This window comes from Rhopalosiphum maidis, chromosome 2 (genome assembly GCF_003676215.2).
Source record: "Rhopalosiphum maidis isolate BTI-1 chromosome 2, ASM367621v3, whole genome shotgun sequence".
Classification (NCBI taxonomy): domain Eukaryota; kingdom Metazoa; phylum Arthropoda; class Insecta; order Hemiptera; family Aphididae; genus Rhopalosiphum; species Rhopalosiphum maidis.
This window is the reverse complement of record NC_040878.1, coordinates 35,507,735-35,535,640: the sequence shown is the minus strand read 5'-3', so window position 1 is coordinate 35,535,640 and position 27,906 is coordinate 35,507,735. Positions and strand designations below refer to the sequence as shown.

Below are 27,906 nucleotides of genomic sequence, written 5' to 3'. Positions count from 1 at the left end.
ATTTTATCACAATAATTCAAATTACTACGTACTTTATGAGCTTAAATAAAACTAAAACTAGTAACTTTAGTAACTAAAACTTAATACCAGATTCTACCGGATAATTTTTACACCTAGTACACATGGTAAATGGTAAATTTGTATACTTTTGAATGTGAACTAATTTACTCTCTAAACTTTCCTGATATTTCCAAAAAAAATTCGAAACTTTCGTCAAAATTAGTCAAGTAATTTTTAAGTCTGTAAGCTGCAAACACAAGGGCATTAATTTTTGTTGTGCATAACAATAAGTTAAATATTATTTTATTAAAAAAAACCTCATGCCAACGCATTGATTAGTTCAGATAGTTTGTACCAACTTAATTAAATCAATAACTACCATAAATAAATGCAAACAAAAAAATTATTCGATTTTTGTGAATAGGCTTAAATTAAATAGATCAAATAGATGTATAAGTCACCATATATCATATAAGGTTAAAAAATCTGAAAACACCTTTCGAGTTTCAACGAATATATTAATATTACTTTTATTGAAATTGGTCGAGTAGTTTCCAAGATTAGCATGTTTAAACATCCAAACTCTTGAACTTTTTATTATTAGTATACTCGTAGACAACAGTATTAAATCTCGACGTTTGTGTTTTCACCCAAGTAGTTCCCGCGAAAATCGTTTCATTTGGCGGTCTAATCGAGAGACCCTGGAGGACGTTCATAAAACTGCCTTGCACAGCTGTTGGACAGCCCGCCGTCAAGAGACAGTGGCTAAAGAGCTATAGGGCTATTCAGTCTTGGGACGGTAACTTGCAAGTAACGGAAAACGGCGACATGACGATCGCGTCTCTCCAACGATCAAACAGCGACAACTACACATGTCACGTAGAAAATACACATGGAGCCGATGCGATAATTTATCAAATAATCGTTCAAGGTGAGTTTAGCACAGTACATTTCCGGCACAAAACAAATCCTAGAAATATATATCCTAGATATAAATATAACTATATGTGTCAACCAAAACTTGAACCAATCGAGGTTTGCACCGTACATAGGACCACGGACAGTCGACAAATCGGGCATGTCTCTCACCCGTGGTAATTCAAAACGATTAATTTTTTTGACTCGTTAATTGTATTATTGAACAATTAATATAATAGGTATAGTATAGGTATATCAATATAGGCATTATTATGTATAATATATACTAATATATCGCACTAACTATCAACTGTACAATTAAAGTCACAAAAAAACACTTTAAAACGGCTTATAAAATATTTTTTTTTATGATTATAAATCGTAATCATACCACGTGGCACGTACATATTTTTTTTTAACAATTCATTAATTTCATCAATTGTTTGATTTTAATAAAAAAAAATATCGCATTATTTATAAACATATTAATCAAGAAATTATACCTGTAGTTCCTTTATTTTTATTTTTTTTTTTTTTTGACAATAACAGTTATATATTGTTATAACCGTTACGCTCAGAATATAATAATTAATTACTAAAAATACTGCACTACCGGTAAACAACAAATACTGGATTCTATCGGTATCACATAATTTTAAATTTATATTATAGCCCTTACTTATTATAGTTTATTAGTTTATAATATTGTTTTGCTGTAGTGCCTCCGGAACCGCCCATCTTGTACACCGCTCGAGCAACCAGCTCCACTCTCGTGTTCCATTGGCGACTGTCGTCCAACGGTGACGCTCCGATCACCGGCTACACCATGACGTACCACTTGCACCCCAGAGGTCCGTACCGTCAAGTGTCAATCCCGAGACACACGACGTCGTACTATCTGAACGTGAGTGTGTTTATCATCCGACGATCTATTTTCGAATTTTTGACATCCTTTAAAATGTCGAGTTTTTTGCCGACAACGACGTTCCCTATCTAAAAATATCGTCAGAAAAACGATACAAGTATTGTAAAAAATGATTAATGTTGGTCTGTAGGACTTGGCGTGCGGCCAGACCTACCAGGCGCACATCGTTGCTAACAACAAGGTAGGCAGCTCCAAGCCCAGCGTCGTAGTGACGACCAAAACAAAAGGCGGCAAGCCCGGGGTACCGAATAAATCGTTGTTCCTGAAGCCCAACTCCACGTATTTGCGGCTAAACCTGGAAGCATGGCCAGACAATGATTGCCCTATTGATAGGTTTGTCGTTAAACATCGGCCAATGCTACAACCGCACTGGACCACGAGTAAGTGTAATTAATCATAATTGTACATGCTCCACATATGGGGCTCCTCCTAAGCTATTGATGATTCCTTAGTAATTGAAGAAGTCAAATGCAGATTCCTATACGCTTTTCCGACTATCTATTAAAGGCCCCTTGTGCTCTAAATACATGCAGACAGCAGACTACATTTATATATAAAAATGGCTGAGTATGAGTTGTTTCCCGGGTATACATGTTTACCTACACCGATACCTGCCACCTAACCTTGAGTTGATTCCCGGGTCATTATATATTTTTTTAAATATTCAGTCATATATTCAGCCTATTGGCGTAAACTAAGAAACACAATGAGGAGGTTGTCTGACAAGTTTCTCAAAAATGTTGTTCCTTTTATTTTTTTTATATCTTTTAAACCATTTAATTTTAATTTATCAATTATTTATTGTATTATATTATAATTTATTATTTATTAAAAAAAATTAGTAGTTAGATAAAAATTGAAAACACATTTTTTTCAAAAACTGTTATTTGGTAATGAGATCCAGTATACCATGACATCACGTCTATCAAAAAAATCTGTTTTTCTCGATTTTTTATACATTTTCTAATCCCATTTAATATATGTTTCCGACTACACTTCTAACAGTTCTAACAGCTCGCATATACCTCTTAATGACCCAGGAATCAACTCGTATTATATACTTATTAATGGCCCGAGAATCAACTAATTCATAAAGTAGATCTCGGGAATCAACTTACTTACTGCGCTGTAAATATCTTAATTTAACTATTCTTAGCAGTTTCCGATCGTATATGTAGTGTGCGTACCATTGTCATTATTATTTCTCCTATAAATCTTATCCAAAACAGTTTTAAAAATGTATAGATATCATATATTATAATTTATATTTACATCATACTCGATTCACACTGACCATTCCTTCCCTCGCCACTTCTTTTTAACTTTTCAACTTTTCACTACCTTAATTAACTTATAACTCACCTCTTTACAGACTATTGAACTTAGCAAATAAAAACCCCACTTCGATTTCTTTTAAATTATTCTCTATTGTTTTTTCAATATTATAGTTGTTACTTTTATTAATATTATCTTTATCGTGTACAAACTTCTGATTTTGGTTCTCAGTGTGTAATAAAATAAATAAATTACGACGGACGAATATTATTTACGTAATTACGTTGCGGGATAATAGTAATTATGTTACCAACTGTTTTAATATACTATTCATAATGACCGTTTCAGCCGCCGACAATCTGAGAAATCAGAGGAAGTTTACAATAACCGGGTTAATGCCCGCCACAGAGTACCAGTTACAAGTAGAGGCCCATAACGCCGCCGGATCGACGTTGGCGGACTACTACTTTTTCACACTGACAGAAGACGGAGGTGAGAACATCGCCCAGTCTATCGGCAAATCGTTTATGTTTCTTATTTACTCCATCTAAACATTTCGGTTTATACATTTTGCAGAAGAGCCTCCGCCAGAGCTGGTCGAGAAAAGTCAAATATCTCGTCCGTTTTACTACATGGATATGAAAATGGCTATTCCCGTGTTGGGAACATTTGTCGCCGTTCTGACGGTCGTTTGCACGGCGTTTGTCTGCTTGAAAAGAAGTACGGCTATACCACTTTTAAAAGTATTTTTCCGTCGTGTTTATCAATATCGTGCGGTACGATAATTATCATTGAAACAATACGATCATCACTTTGATAGTTAGATGGTGGTGTTTTGAACGTATTGGTGTTATGGAATACCTTGAAAAAATGGCAGTATATTAACAATTTGTTACCACATTTATTGTTGCTACACAGTGTGAGTAGGTACCGCCGCCATCACTGTCTCCGATTTAAACCGGGTTTCTACTTAAAGTTGGCTTCACAGCGACACGCGACACGGTAGTTACGTCGTCCGTCTTGTCGTGTTCCTTATATTATATTCTAATTGGCCATAGACCATAGTTGGCGTTGGCTAACCATGATCTACTGTGAGTTGGGCTGAACTGAACTTTTGAATACGACACGACAGACGACGTAGCTGTTAACCCGGTTATAAACTACATCGCGTTTCGTGCCGTGTTCGGTATACACTATACGTAGGTTATCTACAAACCAACTAACCTACGGTAGGTAACTAAATATCAAAAATATATTCAGCCCTACACGGTACGGTATAAGTAGGAAAACTGCGGTTTTATGTAAATCTTAATCATATAACGCCATAACTTTGATATTGTTAATATTTATAATGTATGATCTAAGCGTACATTATTGATATTGATTTTTTTTTTTTGGACATCGTTAATATACCATATATTATGCGCAGTATTCCTCTGCAGTAAGAATAGGTACCTAAAAGCTTCTCAAAATATGCTATTTCTTTAAAACAGTGAATTACTACCATGTTCCGTGTATTTTAAATATTACTGAACATTTTAGTATAAGAATAAAATAAAGATAGGTAAATTAATAAAAATTATTAACATAACTTAATAAGTAAGTAGTTAACAAATAATTTAGCTCCATAATTTTATAAAACTAAGCTAAAACTAAACCTTAACTAAATGTAAAAAGTTCATGTTATTTTCATTAGTACCTATATAAATCACATTAATAGTATTTTTGCTCATCTATACCTTTGATAGATTAAGTAGGCTGCAGGCAACATATACCTAGGTAATATCATTTTATCAAGAAACAACAACACTATTATGGTATTAAATTAGTTGTTACTATTATTACAATACTAAATTATTTGTATTTAAATATTTAAGATCTTTTATATATTACTTTAATCATTAAGAAATAAAACCATTAAAACCGAGCTTTTGATGGATCATTTTTAAATCAACTGGAAAAAGTTAATTTATTTAAACAGTCAATTAAACTATAGTTAAATTCTTAAGTTAATTAGATAATTTACTAAATAATTAAGAAGTAAAAAAATTAATTAAACTTTTTAATTAAGTAGGTACCTAATTTATACTCACTGTAGAAAATAAAATCTGTGATATTGGTATATCCACCAGTACCTATTTAAACGACACGGGCTAGTCAGGCGCCGCGAAAAAATAAACAAAATATCAGTTTTGTCATGCAGTGCCTGTATTATGGACCTTATACCTTTTTGTATTTATATTGACACTTGACACACAAATATACATTTCAGAACGGGATAACGTTCCGCCTCAGGGTGCTGGAGACACGCGTGACAGGAGGAGTACAGAAAATCAAAAATATTATGCGACCATCCACAAAGTGGGACTGACCAATTCCGAAAAAATCCCGGGTAAGTGAGATAGCTGCAATCATATTTACAATAAGGAAACTTTGATCCATTATCGTCTGTCCGTCTAAGCTGTGATACTATATGCAAGTACAGTATATTGCAAGGAATATTTTTACATTTTAAGAAGATTCTATTATTATAGTGCCCCATCGCCCCCCTTATAATTTAATGCTACCATTGACGTGAACTAGAAAGATGTTGATTTTGAGATAATAGCATTTCAGTTTTTCTTTTGAAGTAATAAATTTATATAGCAAGTTGACTAAGGTATACTATGAAATAATCATAACACTGGTATGATTGTAACAATGTGTAAAGACAAAAAAAACGAGTAGGTACCTATTTAAACAAATCATTATGGTATTTATGGTATATACGCACGGTGCGCCTTTAACTATCCGCAGTTGCAATATTTTTTAAAACTGTAAGATTATTTTTCAAAATTCCGTTTAAAATTGAATTTTTATTGGTTACCTACTAAAATGAACCATGTTCAACAAACGATTTCTAAGATTGTTAAACTAAGAACGACATATCTAATTAGTAATTATTATAGTTAGTGGTGTGTACTTGTATCACTGTCGCCAGCACGATTAAAGAAAGTACTACTTTTAATTGTGGTCACCGGTTAAACCATTTGTACGAATATTTTAATAATATTGCAATATTATAAACAGAGACGTCGGCCGATATATCGCCGTATGCCACATTTCCGGTAGACGAGGCACAACGCGGATCCATGCCAATGCTACACAATCTCACGCTACGACAGCATTCCGTCCACGAAAATTACGCGCCTCCCTCACACCCGCCAAAGGTATGTAACTTGCTCGGTCATATTATGATGACTAGAATTTTAAATTTAATACACGAAAAAACGATGAAAATACATTTAAAATCTCAAAAATAAAGTGCATTATTAATCCCATAAATACATTAAAGTATCGAGTTTTATTGAAAAAAAATAAATATATTTTTAATAATATATATAATGAATAAACATATACATATTATATTATATAATAAAGCTAACCTAACAAACTTATTATTAAGTTTATAAGGCTAAAAAGTAATAAAAAACTACTAAAAATAGGTACAGAAAATCAACTCAAAGTTTTCAAAAAATGCAAAATAAATTTTAAAATGTAGGAATTCAATATAATGGCACTTATAACAAACATTATGTCAAAAAATATAATTTATTTGTCTAGGATAATCATTATTTTATAATTTGTATTAGTTTACATTAGTTATCCATAACATTGCTGGAAACTTATTTAAATTCGTGATAAAGTTTATTGTTTAACATTTTTTGATTTTTTGATTCAATACTATTACAATTTTATAATAGGTACTTAACATTCAGTATTTTAAAAACAAATTTTTTAAGTGCTTAAAAATTCAAACTGTAGAAGAAAAGTCGTTTTGAAATTAACTTATTATCGAATTCAAATATATTTAAAGAAATTGAAGAAGTATTATGTAAAAACTTAACTAATGTCTATTATAGGTGTCAGGTCCTCTAGGACAGTATTAGGTCTTATACCTACGGTACTCTTACCAGTATAATTTGGTAGAAAACACAGCTAGCCGAGATCAAATTCTAATATCCTATTATCTAAGGTTTTTAGTTTTTGTTTGAGTCAGTGTTTTTCAATAAATCCGAAAAAGGGGTCTCCGAACTTAATATAAATCAATAATTATATCGTTTAGCTTTAAAATAAGATTTGTATTTGCATTTACCTATACAGAAACATATTATGTTTAATAATCATAAACGACAAAATAGTTTTAAAACGAACTCATAGTAAAAAAAAGGTATAAAATAACATATTTTTATTTATGAAAACGTGTAAAAATTTTAAAGGATAATAATAACTACCTATTTTATAGGCATTTTGAAAAAAAATAAAACAGTATACAGTGTACTATTATTAATAGATTTTTAAAATTTCAGATGTTCAAAAACAGACACGACAGATCGGCTCAAGATTTGTACGGAAAACATTCTACACACAATATTGACGATTCGGATTCTGATGTCGAACAAAATATGACGTCAAGTAGGATTGAATCGTCCAATCATCTGAACAAAACAAAACTTACAAGCGAGTGTCCAAAGTGATATCGCTAAATAAACAAACACGTTACAATATGATCTTCTTTAGTCGATTTTTAATAATATTTCTTGCGTTTCGTGTTTGTTGATAGACTGTGTTTTATTTAACGATTGTTTAATGGACGTACTGTTACAATTTGTTTTCAGGTTTTATATACAGTCGGGCACAGTCCAGCACATCGTCGGATTTATCTCCACCGCCAACTGAACAAAAATCACTGCCGCGACGAACACAAACTAGGTAAAAATAAAAACGGAGCACGTAGGAGATAAAAAATAACTATTATTATTGTTTCCTCTATTATTCAGAATTTTTTTCAATCGTTTTTATTAGATGGTTCCCGACCAATAGATCTAAAAGGTCTTCCTCGATGGCCAACACATCATTGTTTCCCACTAGTAGTGCACGTCGAGCAGAGACTGACAGCAGCAACTCGGACACGTTGAAGAAACTTAACCTGGGCAAGTCAACACTGTGGTCAAGACCTGTGTCAAATAACAACCCACAGAAGCATTCAGATTACTCCATAGCTGTTTAGATTGATACACTTAAATATAATAGATTTGTTATCACACGTTTTTTTTTTTTTTTGTTATTTAAGAAATTTTGTTACCTATACATAATGATATTTAATATTTATTAACAATTTTAAACATTTTTAATTGTTTTAATAATTAAAATATATATAAATAAAAAAATAAATAATAATTTGAATACAATGTACTACTTAAACAGGTATCAACGATTGCTTATTGATCCACTATTTAATTTACAGTTGATCAATCTGCTCTTGAAGTTGGAGATTCTTTTGTACTTCAGTCTCAAGCTCCTTTACGGCAGCTAGATATTGCCGGTGTGCTGACATACAAGTGGACAACTGATTGTTTAAATTAGACTTAATACTTTGCTCTTTGTTTCTTTTATTTTCCACCTACAAGCAAAGTCGTACCGTTATATTCACCAGACCCAGTGCCAAACAAAATGAATCTCCAAGACTTACCCTGTCTAAAGTTTGTTTTACGCTAACGTCTATGTTTTCCAACTGTCTCAAAAACTGTTCTTTTGATTCTGGTGATTTTTCTGCTCTAAAATATAAAATATTTATTTAAAATATAAACAACAAAAATATAGTATAAAATGATCGATTGATAACATACTCTGGATAAGCATCTAGAATTGAACTCAATAGTGATAGTTCTTTGTTTAAGTACATTTGAACATCACTGAGGGTATTGTAAAGAGCATAATGTCGTTTAGTTTCTCGATATCTAGCCGATACTAAATAAACATTAATATATAAATAAAACACCAAAAGTTAAAACATTTAAAAAATCAATAATAAAAAAAAATTATTCAGGAGAAATACCTTCATTGGACAGTTCAACAAATCGTCTTTGATATTGGGCCAATTCAGCTCTGTCAGGTATTTGATCAAGTTTTCGTTTCATTAGTCCCACAGCTCTAGCTTTCTTACTCAGTTTCGTTCTAGCTGCTTCCACCATGTTTCTAATATTGTCTAATTCTTCTTTAAGTTCAGTGTTGTCTTCTACCGGCTCTTCGAGCAATGCATTAGTTTCCCTATTAAAAAATGGTTGTATACAATACTCTAATATCAATTTAATTAAGTGTATAAGCAAATAGCTATGAAAACAAAAGAGCTAATAATAACAGTGTAGGTACACAATTAGTTGACAGTGAGTAAAGTACATCTAATTTCACAAACAACAAAATATTTAATGTCACCATTTCATCAACAACAAATTAAATTTTAATACTTATAATAAATTGAAACATAAATTATTCTCTGCATATCAACAACTAATGTTGGAAATCAAAAAAGTAAAAGAAGATATAATACAGAACAAAAAATAAACATTAAAAAATCCGAAACATTTACAAATTAAATCAAAATAGTATTAATAAACTGACTATACTTTATTTTTTTCTGGTACTCTTCCATCTTTATTTCACACTCTTTTTGGAATGTTTCTTCAGTTTCCTTCACTCTTTCATATTCGGTTAAAAGAATTTTAATTTTTTCATGTTCCCTAAAAAAAAAAACATGATACGAAACATTAAACTAATTTAGTATTCATATGGGAATTACACAATAATAATTTATTTTATAGAAATCTACTAAAAATGTTGTTTTAATATCTTACCGCCTTCTATCGTCTCCCATATTGTCATTCTGCAAATTTATTTTTTCTATTTTAGTCTCAATTCTTTTTGTTTCCTCTTGAGCTTGTGCTAACTCTTCAACTAGTTTTAGATTTTCTTCCTTCAACTTGGTGATTTTTTCTTCATCTGTCATAACAGTCTAAGCAGTAAAAATGATAAATAACACAAAAATTAGCAAAAAAACACAAGCAAACATTAATTACTTCAATAAAGTCATTAGCGTCAAAAGGTTTCTTAATAAACCATTCACAACTCTCTATGTTTTCCGGTTCAGATATATCATCAATACATTCCATTATTCTCTGTTCTTCCTTATGAAAGGATTTATTTGTCCTATTGCCAGTCAAACATTTCTGAAATAAATATACACATTAAGCAAATATTTAATTTAATTTTTGTTAAGAAAGCCAGGGATAAGATATTTTATAAAAATTTCCCTACTATAAATTATTTATTGCATGATAACAAATTTGCTAAAAAATGTACAATCTGTTAAATTAAAAAAACAATATGTAAATTTGATATGGGATCAGTATTGTAAAAAAGGAGAAGCCGCTTAAGCTATGGCCTATAGTGAAATTTAAAATTTACATAAAACATATGTCATAATATTTTAATCCCTGACCTCTTAAAAATGTAATAGGTCCATAGTATAAATAATTCCAATATACGCCAATAAGTGGGACTACAATAAAAAAAAACATTCAATAACAGACGCTATTTCAAGTTGATCAGTTAAAGCACAATATGTATTATCTTTTATACTACTTACTTTGAGATAGAGACATTTTTCCTTACGTTTGGGTTCACATTCCTGGACATTTTTAAAACAATTTAACTTATCAAATTGGTTTGCAGCATAGACCATCAAAAATTCACCTCTTTCTTTTCTTTTTTCTATGGAACGTTTCACTAACCACTGAAAAATTATTTTTGTAAACATTATACTTTAATAAATATATCATAAAAGTACTATTATACTATCATCATATTTAGAATTTTCTTGTTATTCGTCAAATTAAATAATATTGTTATGTAAAATTATTTCACTAGTCATTACGGTTAAATGATTTAATAACCCAACTAACCGCATTGTGAAGTTATGGAATATTTGTAGCTATTTAGTATATTAAAGTAACGTATCAACTACATAGAATATGATCACAGTGTTTAGTACTTATTCTTAGTTTAATAAATATGTGCTATTCAATAGCAATTACTTGAATAACAGGAAAGACATGGATATAATCGAGGCCTTGAATTTGATGTGGCTCAATCTGGTATGGACACTTCATTTTAGGTAGAACAGACACAATTTTTTCTGTGAGCGCACTATCAATGATAATTTAGATTTTTAAATAATATTTATAGATCTACATTAAAATAAGATTAAAACTTACATCTTTTGACCAATGACTAACGACTCGTCAAAATGCAAATCAATGTCCAAATCAACATTGCAATTATCTATGCACCACGTAAGACCCCCAACAATCTATATGAACGGGTATTTAATAAATATAACATGTAATCATAATAGTAAAAAATAAGAATTTATCAGTCACACTTTGTCAAATGGAGATAAGCCTTTAATTCTAGCACGAAAATATCCAGCTGCAATTAACAGATCTATAATTTCTTGCAGTTTCTGTGACTGTTCTTCATCTTCCCTAGTTTCAATCTGAAAATGTAAATATATAATCGACAATATCATAAACGATGAGACATCATCTTAATCACATTCATTTTATTTTATGTAATTCTATGTTTATTAAGTAGACGCTACACCAGCACTTGTTGTTTCTGTCTAACAAGTGAGTAACATGGCAAATTTACATTTAGAAGTTTACGTTTAGCTTTTTTAGCTTAAATATTAAAGTACATCAACCTATTATGAAACATAATCTAGGTTTGTACGTAAGTTTTTTATAGTAGTTCAATATTAGTGTAATTTAAAAATGCTCATAACTCAGTTAAAAACGAAATTATCATAAAAAAAACCTGAGATACGAACATAGATGATGTTCTTACCATTTGATTTCAAGGTAGATAGCTATGGTATTAAAGCTAAACGTGAAAATCTAAGCGTAAATTTGCTATGTTATTTACATATGTTATGTTACTTATAAGATGGAAACAACAAATGTAAGCATGCCATTCTCTTAATATGTACCTGTTTTTCTCTCCCATCTGCATCGATAAACGTGGTTGATATTTTCAAACTTTTAGGTTTAAACACTTCTCTGAGTGACATTGTTAGATTCGTCAATAAAATATCAAGATTGCTTCCTACAGACAAGCTGTTGGTGATATTAAACCAAATATCTACTAAAAAGTTAAAATAATATTATTTTATTTTATTATTTATTATGAAAAATATATTTTTTCACAAAATTAAGTTTAAAGGCTAGTATTACTAACAACTAACATTTAACTGATTAATTATTATTATAATAACTTAAAGTTTTGACAGAACTAACTAAAATTATTTCAATTTTTAACTATATTATTATCACGGCTTAAGATAGATATCTGTAATCGTGATTATTATTAATCACTGAGATAGATAACAACTAGTAGGTTATATTTTGGATACAGAAATGATAACGTATTATCCGTCAAAGTCCGTGGTTTATAGATAACATTAAGGTACCTTAAACCAAAATTAAGGTGCTAATATTAGGAGATATTTTCAGATCCGCGAATAAAATTGCCTATATTAAACCCTTTTCTACACAAATCCATTGAGGTATAAATGTATGATATCGTAAACCACGGACTAAGATACACCTTGGTGGCTTGGTATGGGTACATCTTAATTCTTAGTCCGTGTTGTAAACATTAATATTAAAATTGTACTATATAAGACGTATACTGAGTGTAGACAATTAGTGAAACAGATAAAGTCGATAAGTATAGTTTTATATAATAACAAAATTGTTACGTTTTATTATTACAAGTTACAACAAAACTATGATAGCATGATGGCGTAGCGTTTACTTTTACAATGAATACAATGCCGGTCCTTTTGTGCAATTATATTTTTTGTATTACAAGTACAACTTGAGATTTTAGATTCTGAGCTGAGCGATAAATATATTGATTTAACAATGATGTGTATTGTGTGTATCACTTTAAGAGTGATTTTATTTGAATTAAATCCAATTAGTACTTTAAAAAGATAAAAATTAAAAATTACCAGTACTTTAAAGGTTCAAAATAATAACAATTGAAGGAATGAAGGGGTGAGTAGATAATATATTAGTGGATGCACAATATGTTTACTGTCCAAATCAAAAAATTAAAATTATTATAAATATAATTCCAATGACTGAATAATTTACTTCATAATCATATCATGTCACAATTTGAAGTTTATAACTATAAATCTTAAAAAGTTTCAGGCCTCTAACATTTATTTTAATTAATCTATCTCCCATTTAAATATGATGAGACATTAGTTAACACCTCTATCAATCAGAGAAAATAACATGAACAATTTACTAGTCAGCAAAGCATATAAAATTCGAACCCGCTCTTCTCGCCGCCAACCGTTTCGCCGACAGAAATTTAAAATCTTATTTATTATGTGGTTTTAGCCTTCAAACCCTTTTAAAACCATTATTTGTATTTACAATTTAAATATGAAATTATTGTTTTATTATTTTAAAAATACCTAATAGAAAGCGTTTTAGAGATGCTTTGGCATCAGTCATTGTAAATGATGACCATTTCTAGTCATTGAATCGAACACTGATTTTTTTTTAAATTACCTTGTTTCATTGGAAAAATATGTCTGTATACTTAAGTTGAAAGAAGAAAATTGAATAAAAAAAAGACCTCCTCTTAAGAAGAGTAGGTATAAAACGAGTACAAAACAATACAAATCCTCGTCATATTAAAATATAATATTCTAGTTACCGTGGGTACTACGTGTTATAGGTACATAAAAATAATCGTCTATAGAAAATAAAAAAGGCGTTAATGAACATCACACTACGGCTGGATGGTAATAAAAAAAAACGATGTTACTAATCGTCTGCAGGAAGACACGCGGCATCGGGCAAAACCAGAATTTAGTTAATTTGCAATTCACAGTCCGAACGTCAAACACCACACGAGAGTAAATGGCTGCAGTCTGCGAATCAGCCAACATCAATTTTAATCGAATACACCGCGATTCACTGTTGTCATCAATGAAATCATCGGTAATCGTTATATTATCATTATCGCAATACAATGATTTCGTTTTCGTACATTGAAGATACAGCAGTTGACGAACCGACGACGCACGTAAAATTGCAATTCTCAGTTGAAGCCGTCGGATAGGACGCCAGAGAGTATAGGTACCCCCCCGAGAAAGAGGGTGAGGCACGGAGTTTTCCGGCATCCCGTGGTGCGGCCCCGCCGGTGACACGGCGGCTGTATTATAAGCGGTACCGGAGTGGACAACGGAGCTACCCCTAATTAACGGCACCAATAGCGGTTATTGCAATCGTTACAAATTTACGAGAGATCGACAACTAATCGTTGCGTAACATTGCGACAGACTGCTTGATGGACACGAAACGTCATGGATATAACGATATAGTTAGAGCGTACTGCATCGCGCGTACAACGGTATAAAAGTTGGCGTCGGCGGCGAAGAAGCCGGACAACAACGGTAAAAACATTAAAAACGTACTAAAGCGTTTAACGTCGAGCGAGTTAAAATAAAAACGTTCCGGTGTACGATGTTTACAGGCGGAGGCTGACGAACCGCCGAACGCAATCGAAGACGCATAAAAAAATAATACGGCGACCGATAATAAAGCAGCCATCGGGACTGTATGTGATATTCACGTCAACGCGTCATTGATAACAATAATAATAAGCACAACCGAACGATTACAAGGTGACCGGCCGGCGTTTGCATCACCGGCGAAGACGCGCGATTTCGATGCGATGTACGTGGTTCGGGTAATAGTGAATTTGACGGGGCCGTAGCCCGTAGGTATTCATGACGAAACTGATAACGCCACCAAAAACACACGAAGTCGACTCATATAATATATGTGATGGCAATGCAAATTACATACCAAGACGTTAGACGAATGGTGGATCGTCGGGCGGCCGTACATTTTACGCACCAAAACGTTTATTTTTTCAACTTATATAATAACACTTTTAAACGATTATAATCTTCAAAAGACTTAACATTCTTAGACTCTTAGTGAAGATTTAACATAATGGCTAAAACTTCACGAAAATTTGATTTAGTATTGTAGTTTTTTCTTAATATCAATGTTCATACCTTAAGAAAGTAGGTATAGCTAGTTTTCATAAAAAAATTTCGTATGTTTATTAAAAAAAGTTCTACTTTTCTATAACTGATTTTCAAAAACGTCCCCCAAAACTTTTTTCTGCGTACGTCCCTGAACGTCAGCAAATCGTAAAAAAATGAGGTCAGATTGAAAAGTGTAAATAAACTTAATATTAAATCTCTTATACAACAATGTTTGCGCAGAGATCCTTATAAATCATTAATTCAAATCAATTTATAATACAGTTATGCAGTTTTTTGCTGATCATATGCATAATGCATTTAATATTTAGGTAGATATATCTACAACTCCACGGCGCCGTCGGTTCAAACATGAAAAAAAAAGTATATCTACAATCAAAAAACAAATCGATTAATTCGAATTGGTATGAAAATTGTGTTCCTTATAGTTAGATACTGCAGTGACGCATTGTCTGAATTTCGGATTTAGTGGCAAACATTTTTTCAAGATTAAAAAGAATAAAAGTTTAAATTTTAACACAGTTCGTAAAAAAACACGATTATTTCGTATAGTTAACAATACATACAAATTTCAATTTTAATAGCTACGACCTGAAAATGAAATATGTTCTTTTTATGATGTTATATGAGGGTTTGAAGGATAAAACCACATAATAGATGAGATTTTAAATTTCCATCGGCGAAACGATTGGCGACGGCGAGTCGTGTAGCGGCGAGATATCCTAGACCCTATAAAATTCTATGTTTTGAAGAGAAATATCTTTTTTATAGGACACTAAACTCTTTCGCCTCATTTTTAATGATAGGTACCTACCAATCATTTATAATAATTAAATAATATTACACATAATTTTTTTGTAAGAATTAATTTATATATTATGTACCTATATATATACCTAATTCTCATTTTTTTTTCATAGCAGCACCTATAAGTATTATAATTTATAAGTATAAATAAATTTTCTACATAAACCCTTGATCCACGATGAACGCCTAGAATTGCTCTGTGTGTTTTAGTACTAGATGGTCAACGTTTTCTTCTGGAACTTTTTCTGCTGAATCCTCATCTTCATCCGTAAGTTTATTCAGGTTATCTTCGTAAACAACTTACCGGAAATAATCATGGCCTAAAAAATTATCTGTAATACTGATTTCTTCTTCGATGTTCACCATATTATTCTTGCGTCAAAAAATGACAAACAAGGAACAAAAAAAATGATTGCGAACGCGGACAATAAGACAAGTCTTTAAAAAACTTTTGTCAAACGGTGCATTATTATTTATTGTTCGATCTTTTTATGCGATCGCAAGGTAGTGTCGTGAAGTCGATGAGCAAATAAGTGAACACAAGTAGGTAACAATAAAAACAACTCGAAGATGACTCGAGCGGAGACCAATATTCGAGGTTCGTTATCGTTCTTCAGCAAAGTGCAGATAGTCTTATAGTCTATAATATGATGGTTGGACTATTATCCAGACATGGCGGTAGCGATTGTCCTGCAGCGCATTTGATATTTTGGTGATGGTCAGATGGTCCCCACTTACTAGTTACTTTACTATAAATAGTAGATACTATATAATCTGTGAAAGCAATGTCAAATTTTAAAAAAGAATACCTATTACCTACGGAAAAAAAACTATAGTATTACCTAGTTCATTTATTGAAACTCTCAATACTTTTTCCAAAATTTGGGATTAACTGACAAGATAGGGCCAACATTTTATAACAGTAAATATATTATGTTAAATCTACATGAAATTGATATTAAGTTTTCAGTTAGTCTCGTACTCTCGTGGTGGAAATCGTTAACTTTGCAATTGCGAGCACTTCGTTTGTTAGTTGTAAGTGGTTGTATAAACATAACATACGCTATAGCAGTCAGGCACGTAGGTATACAAAAAAAAAAAATTTCGGGGGGTTTACAAAATTTAGCTATACAAATTGTGCCAGGCATAATAAAACAATTTTTTCCTCGTTACCTACTCGAAATTTTCGGGGGGGGGGGTTGAACCCCAAAACCTCCCTGTATACACGTCTGATAGCAGTAAGTACCTACGTAGTGTTACAAATCTACAATATTGAATTAATTTTTGTATTTGTTTATCGACTATTGTCATTTTCTCACATTAACTTTGATAAATGTAAATTTGTATGTAAAATAACAAAAAAAAAAAAAACAATGTACACGCATCGTCTTATCTTGGCCCTTGGATTTGCTCTTTTAAATTTGTACTGTCATCAAGATTGAAACAGAAATAAAATTGAATAAGTTAGTGCCCCAGTATTTGCTTACATATTTAATGAAACAGTCAATACAATTATGTTAAGTTTTTATTAACTAGAAAAAATATGATATGTACCTACCTACACAATTTAATACAAATAATACAATAAGAATGTATACATAAATATTATAGATATTATAGTGTTTTGATAATTTAATTAATTTGTGAAGAAACTGTCCATTACAACTAGTAATCTATTATAATTATTTAGTATACTAAAAGACTTATGTCAGAAAATAGTTAAGTTTACAAAGTATTTGAATTTGAAAAACTATAAACGATAAACCATTTACCATTAAATAGAATTATTTTAATATTTATCTAATTATATGTTTAAATGCATAATAATATAATATAATGTAAATGCAAATAAATATTGTTTATTTTTGCGCCAATATTTGTGTACCTAGTTATAACTAAATAACTAAAATTAATTTAATGAAAATCTAGTTATTGGATTAACACTGCATACTCGTAGTTTAGTGTTTAACTAAAATGTTCGTGATTTTGTTTCATTTTTAAAAAAATATCAAAAAAATTATTGAGAATTTGAAATTTTTTTTTAAGTTTCAAGTAGAATATATTTCTGAAATATAAAACCGTTGAATGAATTATTTGGAAAAAGTCGAACTACCAGTTCAAATAAATATGCATTATACTTATTAAATTAAATAATAACAATTAAAAAATAAAAATGGTAAACATAATTTGTGTCTATGTTATACAAAACTGTTATTAATTTATTGTCTATATTCTATATTGATGACCAAAACTGAAAACTAGTTGATCAAAATTTAAAAAAAGTGTAATAAGTAGGTAATAAATAATAAATGTTAGTTATTATGTTATAACTAACATTTATTACTTTCCAATTCAATATGACGTGTATCATATTTATCAGACTAAACATTTTTAACATCTTTATTAAAATAAGATGAAAACATAAAACTTATTTTTTAAATATTTTGAATATTTATAATTCAGGTAAATAATTTAATACCAAATCCAAATAAGTTAAAATCTGATTTTTTTAAATGAACACTCATTTTGACCCTATAATATAATATGTAATTATATGTAATACATTTTTAAACCCCCCCCTCCAAAAAAATATTAAGTTTTAAATATGCCACTTTGTATCGATTAAGTTATTCGCGAACTACTACATGTCCGTGCTTTTATTTTTTGTTCTTATCAAGTTTGTTATTACTTGTTATCAATGGTTATCAAAATTGGGAAATCTGTTATTTATGAATATTTGATTACAAAACAAAATGGTACTACAATTTACTACTATACAGTTCTTCTACAATCATAATTTATAATAGTTCATACCCTACGGCATACAACAAACTTCAAACAGTAAATTCTTTAAAATTACAATAGTATCAAGTATTTAGTACTATTAATTAGTTTTTCATGGCTTATGTTTCATAAATCGCAATCAATTTCATATTAATACACATCATACAAATAAATATTTAGTATTTATTTACAATAATTATTTATAAATGTGAATAGTTAGTACACATAATTTCATTAGAAGAATAACTTATTCTCATTTATAGTTGATTCGTTTATTTATTTAAATATTAATATCTAAATTATGTACTTGCACACAATAGTGAATTATTTAATTTTTATTTAGAACTAGGATTGAAAAACAACAAGCTATCAATAGAATAAAATGTCTGATAATGAAAATCCTACTCCATCACCGACTTTATGTAAGCCAACAAGTACGACTAACAAAATGTATACACCTTGTCGTAGAGTAGGACTCAAGAGGAGATCTATAGGTATACTAACCCCCAAAACTATTTCGAAGAAAATAAAATTTATTGACGAAACATCAAAATCTACCGAATTTGCTGAAAATGCAAACACATTAAGTATTAAAGCTAAAGACAAATCAACTTCAAAATTGGAGTATGAAGATGAGACAATATCAAATGTATCAGAGAAACGTCGTGTTATAGAAGAACTCAAGTCTGAACTAAAAAATAGTGAACAGGTTGGATAATTATTTGAATTGATCATTAAAAATTAAAGCTATAAAAGAATAAAAATAAATGTTATTAGAATATTCTCTAATCTTTTATAACATAATAATAAAATAGGTAGATACTTTTATTTTTTATGTCATAAAATTGAATTACCATTTTAGCTTAACTTAATAACTATTACCAATATTCATACATCTTTATTACAAATGTCGAGCCATTTTTAACAAAAATATTAAAATATAATTTTTGTCTTTTCTATACTATTTCTTTATATTTATGCGTCATTTTATTTATTTTTATATTTAAAAAATGTTTTAAATAATTATAAATTTGTTTTTAATTAAATTTAATAAATCCATTTTAATTTAAAAGTTACCTTTAACAAATAAACATTTATAGATAGATCCCAATTAAAAATGTATATTTAGTAAACTTAAACTATACTCTACTCAAATTAAGTTTATCTGCTTTTGCACATGCCTACAACTGAGCTTGGTATTGTGAAAATAATATAATAATACAGCTTACTACATATACACCTTGTGGTACTGAAACGTTCAACATCAGTGCTCGTAATCAGTAATATTAATGGGAGATGTTTGAATGCAACCAGTTTTTGTTGGTAGAGTGGGTAAATTTGACTTGTATAGAATATAGTGGTCTTCTTTAATATTTTATTCTTATTTTTAAAATATATACAGTGGTGGCTTGAGTTTTCAAAACTCAAGGAGCAAATTTCAAAATAATCGACCCACCAACTAAATTTACTAAGACCAATGTAATATTTTTAGGTTTTTCTTTAGTTAAATTTTTCATTAACTTTTACATTATATGATACAGATACAATTATTTTTTATTTGAATGATCAATCTTCTGTTATGAATTATGACTTAACCTAAATTTTAACTTAAAACATTTTTTTTCTTCATTTTCAGGGCTGGTGCAGTCTCTCCTAGTATTCTTATAACAAGCCGCCCCTGTTTATATAACTGTTGATTATCCTATCTATTTAGCTAGTCAGTATTTAATATTTAAACTTTGAAAAATTATGTTTAATATCAGCTTTACTGTCTTTGTGTTTATCTAAAATTTGGTTCAATGTTCAATGTAATCCAAACTGTTAAGTCACTCATTTTTTTTTTTAATTTTAACATAGATAGTATTTTTTGTTATGATTTGAATTATATTAACTATTTATAATATATTTCTTTTTCAGCATAATTTAGAACAAATAAAAAAGTTATCAAAAAAATGGTTAAATGTTTGTCAAGAGGCGTTAACATCACTATTCAATAAATTAAATGAAAATGAAAATTCCAATTTACAAACAATAGAAGATTTAATTAAAAATTTAGGTATTTGTCCTGATTTAATTCAATTTGATTCAAATAGTCAAGAATTTTACTAAAAATAATATAAATACTATGGGTACAAACATACAATCTAAGTGTTATTTACTTATTTAATTTTAATTACTCAATCATTAACAATAAAACAATATTATTTTGAAGTATTAATGAATATTTTAATTTCTTTTCCTTTTCTTATTTGAAGCTCCATAGCTTTTGAAATCAGTATAAGAAAATGGACGAACATTTCCATTAGATTTCTTTCCTTTGTTTTTATTAGATCTTTGCGGTTGATTTTGTGTTTTATTCTTCTTTATTTGTTTGTTCATCTTTCCATTTCCTAAATGTTTATTATCTAATGGTCGATGAATACCTTTTCCGCCAGCTGAAATATATATTGTTATGTTATTACTTATTAGTTATTAGTATTTATAAGAAAAATATTAAACTATATGTACATACGCATATATTTTAATCGTTTTTTCGATGGCATATCATCATCACTGTAGTTGTTGTCAACATCATCTTCCTCGATACCTATTTAAGAAAAAAAAATTGTATACATATATGCATAATTTGCACTTGTAATACCTAAATGCATTATTAATAATTATAAATACAGATAAGATTTTGGTGATTTTCATTTTTTTTTCTATAAATGCTATGTAATACTAAACAAGTGAAAATTATTGTGTTTAATAATTCATTACATAGTAGTATAAAATGCGTTTTTTTTTCATTTCTCATCTATGCTTTTTTCAAGATCATTTTTTTTTTTTTACAAATATTTACATTAATTTGGTTTATTTAAACTAAATTTTGTAACATTTGTATAAATCATAATTAGTTCCATCTTATTTCAAAATCTGGATTAACCCAGAACTCAATTACCTATTTCCTTGATATTAAAAAATAAAATAATTAATTGTCGATTTATCACGATACAATTAAATATGCTAATATTGATAATTTATTATTGTAACCAATATTAAAAATAGATGTATATAGTATATAATATAATCTTACCAGACTTTGTTGAAGGTTCTTGAGGTTCATCAGTGATTATAAGACGTCCATCAGGTGCAGTTTTTATGTTATCATCAACATTAGATGACTTTTGAATATTTATATTATGTTCATTTTTAGGTTTTGACACTTAACACAAGAAAAATTAATTAATAAAGAAAAATAAATTATAAGTTTGAACTTACTTAAAATTTTTCTATTTGAATTTGCTTCAGTAAAATCTAATATATCATCTTCACTTTCATGCAAATAATTTTCAGCAGATTTTTTCTTTCTGCCTCTTTCTAGTTTAACTTTTGGTTTTTGGTTTAAATTAGTTTCTAATTCTTCATCTTCTTCACATTCAGCTAAAATCTCTTCAAATCTAACAAGGCAATAACAATAGTTTATTGTTAATGATATTAATATAAAATTCATGAATAAAAAAATGCAAAATAAAATATTTTTTACATACGTTTTGGGTTTAGTTTTAAGACTAAAATCAACATCTGCTTTATCATTTATTTGGTCTTTATTTCTTTTTTCTTTATTTCTCTTTAATCGTTCAGATTCTTTATTAATAGCACGTAAACGGACATGTGTTTGAACATCAGTATTCGGCACTAATTTTATGATAAGGTCTGTACCAAATTTACGTACCAGTCTTTGGTACATATTTTTAGTTTCTTGACGAAATTTTCGTTTGCAATCATCTGTCATTTTTGAAAGAGAACTCAACTAAAAAATAAATAACATTTAAATTTTATTTGATAAAATTATAATTAACATTTCTTTAAATATAAATATTAATATATAGTCTATATCTAGACATGACTTGTTACTCATTTTAGTGTAATTGTTGGAAAATACTACAGTAACCTTGTAATAATATGATTAATTTAAATATACCTTTAAAAATAATTTTTATTGGATATATAATCAGTTATTAATAGATCTATTTATAATTATTATTTTTATTTAATATTCATATATACACAAAAATTTATTGAGCCCATCATTAAAACTTAATAATAACATAACTTACAATTGTTGAAAGGTAAGGCATCAAATCATTGGAGAATGAAGTAATAATCACTTTGATAAAACTTAAAGCAGAGCTAACTACTTCTCTTGTTCCAGTTGTAATAAGTAAACAAATATTACTTAAAATTGTTTCAAATTGATTTGAATTAATTTCATCTAAAATAAATATAATAAAGTCAATACATATTCTATTTTTTATTTAATTTGAAATTTAATATATACTTTTACGGTTGTGGAGAACTGATGCTAGTGCTAAAATAGTACAACTGATCATTGGAATTGAACCAGCCAATCCTGCTGATAAAGCATTTAAAAAGTTTTCTAATCCATTTTCAACTTTAATTGCTAATAAAGCCATTTTATTAATCAATGAAAAAGCACATTCACGACATCGTTTATTAACAGTGGAACCTTTACAGCAAAGTACAGCTTCAGGGAGATGAGCTATTATATTTTGAATCACATTATCTTCGTCAGTATGATCTAAGAGATGTGCTAAACATCGTAATCGAGGCTAAAAAAAAATGTATTTATAAAATATTAACAAATGTTAAGCATTGAAAATGTATGTATTTACTCCACGACTCGTAGCAGCAACGTTTTGAGCTGTTGATATTATGAAGTTTTGTATATTATCAAAGTTCTTTTTCACAAACTTATTACATGTTGGAGACTTAGAACTGCTTATTTCTTCCAGAATTCTATTGAAAAAATTGTTTTTTTTTTTTTTAAATCATTTTAAATGTTATTATTTAATAGTAAATATATAATATATTTATGTATATCATATATATATATTTTATATTATGTATAGTACCTAAAATATTTTTTTTCTTCTTTGAAATTTTTCAACTGTTTAGCTTTAGAAATTCGAGAATCAAAAAATGATTTTAGTGTTTTGACAGATTGGTAAGGAACTAAAACTCCAATAATATCAAGAATGCTTTCTATCACTGTATGTTCTGCATCTTTAGAATTATCCAACATACCACAACATTTTTCAAATAATTGTTCTTTTATTTCATTATCTGACAACGTTAGGTACATCTATAATAGTAAATTGAAACATATAAGTTATTTAATATAAATGAAAAAAATATATTTAATTTACTTTGATTGTTTCCAACGCAGAAAATCTAGTAGCTTGTTCATCTGTACCGTGGGCAGGGTTAGTATATAAATTCAAACAAATGGGTAAAAAGTTTTTTGCAAAATAAGACAACTGCTTTTTGTCGTCAGATACTTCATCATTCTTAGAAACAGAATCTATAAGTTTTCTTAATGACACAAGAATTGTATCTCGTAACTCTTTACGAGTACTTAACATAGTACCCATTGTTCTTGCAATAATCTAAAACATTAGTTTGATATATCAAGATTTATATTAACAAATAAATAAATGAAGACGATTAATTAAACCTAGTACCCTAATTAATTGTTAATTAAATAATTAAATGTTTGTTAAATTGTAAGGCACTTCCAAAGAAAATAACAGTAACTCTTTTTTAATGTAATTTTTAAACTTAAATTTAAATTATCTTACATATATAAACTTAAATATTAAAAAAATCTAGCATACTTAACACATGTGTACTTATAACAATTTAAATAAAATATATGCATTAGGTTTATCTTACCCGAAAAGATGTGGATATATCAGAAGGATTTGTACAAAAACTTGCCAATAACGACCAAATTTGTGATTCTAGAAGATCATAACTAATGGCAGTTATTTTATCATTAGCTTTTAAAGCATTTTCATACATTTCTCTAAAATAAATAGAAAAATAGGTAAGAAATATTATTTTTAAATATATTAGATTTGAATGAATACTTACCGACATTTTAATGCCAAAGGTAAAAAGTGGTCTATATAGCATTTAAGTGTAGAATTTGAAATACTATCTTTTAAAACAGGTAATAACCAACTGCGCTTAAATTCTCCAACATCATCCACCTAATAAAATATAGATTAATTTTTTTTTTAATGACTATTAAATCTGGTTGAAAAATATTTAATTAATAAATAAAGATCTTTTTTAAATGCAAATAATAAACATCAATATGACATAATAATGTTTTTTAAAATTGTTGGATTTTACTATACATTTACCAACATTTTCTTTAGATATAAAAAATAAATATAAATCAGTTTAATAATAATAGTTATTTTTTAAATAAGATAAGAAACTAGCTAACAATTATTTAATACATGATTGTTTTTGTTTACTAAGATGGTAAACATTTTTTTATGGAAGATAAACTAGAGAAGTTTTAAATTATGAATCTTAAGAATATAAATTAGTTATAGATGGAAGTTTAGAAAAGCTATTTGATTAAATGTAATTTCAAAAATCATCATGATTAAGTTGTAAATTTAAAATAATAAAACTTGTACATTTACTTAACACAACACCTGAAAAAGTAATATGAGAATAAAATATTGTTGTTTTTTACTACAAGTGTTTTACTGTAAAAATTATATACCTTTAATGGAATAACTTTATCTGATATGATGTGTTCAGGCCCAATATACCTGATACCAGCTCCAATTGTCATTTCTAATTCATTAACAAATGTTATGTCATTGGAATCTCTAAGCTGTCCCAATGATTTTATACATTCTAAGAATATACTAGGAGCACATTTTCCATAAAACTGTAATATCATAATTATATTTTAAAGTTTATAAACACAATTTTATAATAATAATTTATACTTTGAAAAATGTAGATAGAGTATGTAAGACTTGTGGACAAGCATTTTTATACTGATATGATAAACACTGAGTTACTAAATTGAATAAGACAGAAATACTATGATGATAAGTTGAATCAGTAGCTTTTCCAATACACTCTTCAATAAGAATACGTAATGTACAGCCAGATGCTTTTAAAGATTCTGAATTTCCATTAATCCAAAGTTCAATACATACTTTAAATATTCTTTTAAGGTGGGATATGCATAACGATAAGTCACTCCTACAAAAAAAAAAAAGTGTGCATAAACATAAATACATATTACATTTAAAATATTAAAAAATAGTTATTTTTACTTTGATAAACAAATGTAACCTTCTTGTTGGACAGCTAACCAAGCTAAAGTAGGTTGTGTATCCATTGGCGTAGGACGATAATCAAAAAGAGCCATTAATAACTTAGCATTTAGTGTAGAAGAAAGTACAAGCTCTGATGACGGATAAGAAACAAATAAACCATGGAATACTTGAAAGCCACACGAAAGCAATAATGGATGGTTTAAAGTCATCAACTTTAAGACTTCTTCGCAAAGAGGCTAATGAAATAAAAATTAGTTTTTGGTAATGATACATAGTTTATTTCAAACTAAACTATTAAATTAAATATACCTTGAGTTCTTTTTTAGGAAAAATGGGCATTAATTCCTTTAATATAGTTAGAACATGAAGAATAGTTGTAGTGTTACTTGCTACTGTACTTGATGTCAACACTTTAGTACAATATGTAGCAGTATAACCAGACATAGGATGCATTGAATCTTTATTACATTTTAATATAGCACACACTGCATGTTGAGCAGCTTTACGAATCTAAAAATAAAATAATATATATTTGTTAAATTATAAAAAAAATTAATTAATGATTATGCTTTTCAATTTTTGAATATTATACATTAGTTTAGAAATTGCTTCATTCATGGATTATTATTCACTGTATTTTGATTCAGTTCATGAAACATAAGTTTGAAAAAGATTGCCTTTAAAATTCAATCTCAATATTTATTTCAATTACTTTGTTCAAAAAGGTTTCTTTAACTCATGAAATTGCAGTTTCACAACTAAGTTTTAATAAACAACTTAAAATAATTTAACTTGCCTTAGGTTTTGAATGGATAATAAAATTTAAAATTGCATCATATACTTGTATTGTAGAACTATGTGACCAAACAATTTTTTCTTGAATACGAAGTAGTAAAGATAAACAACTAAATACCTATAAAAAATATTGAGATAAGTCAAAACTTTAAAAAAGAATGAGATCAAAACTAACCGATTTTAATAAATTATTATTATCTGATTCAGCAAACTTTGCTAGTGTTGTTAACAAAGTTTGAGTGGTTGGTCCAAATTTAGTACAAAGAACTTCTTTAGGAACACATTTCATACCCATACTTAATAACGAGACCATAGCTGTAACACTATCTTCACAATCATCCTGCCCATTACTTAAGGTCGTTTGTAAAGTTGTTATCTAAAAATAAAATTTTCAAAAATATTAGTACATTTAATATGATCAGGATACAATAACAAAATGTCTACTTACAATAGCTGCAAAATACTCTGTAGATGTTTCTTTACCTCCATTAGCTTTAATTACTTCTGTCAATGCTGCAAGTATGGCTAACATTTCTTTATGTAAATAAGAGTTTGAACTAAAATTTTTTAGCAACCTATAATCATTAGTTTAAGTTAGAAGTTTATAATTTGTTTACTATTATAAAATTGTTACTTCATTTCAAGTTATTAAATGAAACCTTCAAATATAAAAACAATTAGATGTGATATTTATTTACCTATTAAAAGATGGATTGGTGCATGAACTCCAATCAGAAGCAAACGTCTCAAATGTTTTGTAAGTTGTTGCTGAAGTATGAGACATAACATCATCTGGTTTAGAGTTGTTAGAACCATAACTATTCATAATATTATCATGTTCTTTTAATTTGTTTTGAGTTAACAAACTTTTTCCATCGTTTAGAACAGTTCCTAGAGTAAATTAAAATGTTTTAGAATTGTTGTTAAGAAAAGGTTTATCTAAAATATGTAGTACTTACCAAATATTGGCTTGCAAAAGTTCATTTGTGCTTGGGAACGATATTTTTTTGAATCTGGATTGGTGACGGAGCTTTGTCCTTTTACCCATCGTTTGCCTTTGGACTTCAATTTTTTTCGAAACTTCGCCATGATTACTATATCCAACAGAATTCAATCAGAACAGAGTAATAAAATTAAAAAAATTAGAATGATGGTTAATCGTTAGATATACACTTTTAGCGTTTAACAAATATAAATTATTTATGATTACATGAAAATTGTATAATTCTCAAATCCCAATCACCATATCAAATTTGTAATATGTAAGC

At 28.6% G+C, this 27,906-nt stretch overlaps 4 protein-coding genes across 10 annotated transcripts in view; 2 read left to right on the top strand and 2 right to left on the bottom strand.

The window, feature by feature from the left end:
- LOC113554714 (Down syndrome cell adhesion molecule-like protein Dscam2) overlaps positions 1–8,237 on the top strand; it is a 126,559-nt gene extending 118,322 nt beyond the window's left edge. For 2 of the 5 annotated variants that reach the window (XM_026958674.1, XM_026958677.1), the window contains exons 23-32: positions 659–931; positions 1,638–1,822; positions 1,974–2,223; positions 3,467–3,610; positions 3,695–3,838; positions 5,391–5,510; positions 6,188–6,327; positions 7,468–7,618; positions 7,777–7,870; positions 7,964–8,237. In XM_026958674.1, the coding sequence (XP_026814475.1) occupies positions 659–931; positions 1,638–1,822; positions 1,974–2,223; positions 3,467–3,610; positions 3,695–3,838; positions 5,391–5,510; positions 6,188–6,327; positions 7,468–7,618; positions 7,777–7,870; positions 7,964–8,168 (1,706 nt within the window). In that variant the 3' untranslated portion in view covers positions 8,169–8,237. Of the gene's footprint in view, positions 1–655; positions 932–1,637; positions 1,823–1,973; positions 2,224–3,466; positions 3,611–3,694; positions 3,839–5,390; positions 5,511–6,187; positions 6,328–7,467; positions 7,619–7,776; positions 7,871–7,963 lie in introns of all 5 variants that reach the window. The other 3 variants (XM_026958676.1, XM_026958673.1, XM_026958675.1) reach the window with 2 other exon arrangements.
- Positions 8,238–8,334: 97 nt separating this feature from the next.
- On the bottom strand, positions 8,335–14,638 carry LOC113552970 (coiled-coil domain-containing protein 93). The gene is made up of 13 exons (XM_026956036.1): positions 14,496–14,638; positions 11,985–12,139; positions 11,379–11,492; positions 11,212–11,306; positions 11,032–11,143; positions 10,584–10,730; positions 10,015–10,164; positions 9,793–9,950; positions 9,565–9,678; positions 8,997–9,208; positions 8,788–8,908; positions 8,631–8,715; positions 8,335–8,561 (listed from the first exon to the last, which is right to left on the bottom strand). Exons 1-13 carry the CDS (start codon positions 14,629–14,631, stop codon positions 8,400–8,402), a joined length of 1,761 nt encoding a protein of 586 aa, XP_026811837.1. The 5' UTR covers positions 14,632–14,638; the 3' UTR covers positions 8,335–8,399.
- Positions 14,639–18,656: 4,018 nt separating this feature from the next.
- On the top strand, positions 18,657–20,928 carry LOC113554312. Of its 3 annotated transcripts, none has more exons than XM_026958098.1 (3): positions 18,657–18,743; positions 19,030–19,395; positions 20,604–20,928. In XM_026958098.1, exons 2-3 carry the CDS (start codon positions 19,069–19,071, stop codon positions 20,793–20,795), a joined length of 519 nt encoding a protein of 172 aa, XP_026813899.1. In that variant the 5' UTR covers positions 18,657–18,743; positions 19,030–19,068; the 3' UTR covers positions 20,796–20,928. The 3 variants fall into 3 exon arrangements, with proteins under 3 accessions (XP_026813899.1, XP_026813898.1, XP_026813897.1); XM_026958097.1 differs by lacking the exon at positions 18,657–18,743 and adding an exon at positions 18,774–18,901; XM_026958096.1 differs by lacking the exon at positions 18,657–18,743 and having other exon boundaries at positions 18,908–19,395.
- Positions 20,836–27,871, bottom strand: LOC113554311 (RRP12-like protein). The gene is made up of 21 exons (XM_026958095.1): positions 27,598–27,871; positions 27,337–27,529; positions 27,087–27,213; positions 26,814–27,014; positions 26,640–26,756; positions 26,153–26,353; positions 25,841–26,079; positions 25,505–25,766; positions 25,273–25,443; positions 24,624–24,742; positions 24,423–24,555; positions 23,897–24,136; positions 23,603–23,832; positions 23,363–23,486; positions 23,008–23,299; positions 22,787–22,941; positions 22,217–22,479; positions 21,948–22,126; positions 21,763–21,891; positions 21,199–21,273; positions 20,836–21,121 (listed from the first exon to the last, which is right to left on the bottom strand). The coding sequence occupies exons 1-21, from the start codon at positions 27,725–27,727 to the stop codon at positions 20,913–20,915; spliced, it is 3,789 nt and encodes a 1,262-aa protein (XP_026813896.1). The 5' UTR covers positions 27,728–27,871; the 3' UTR covers positions 20,836–20,912.
- Between the last annotated feature and the right edge of the window lie 35 nt (positions 27,872–27,906).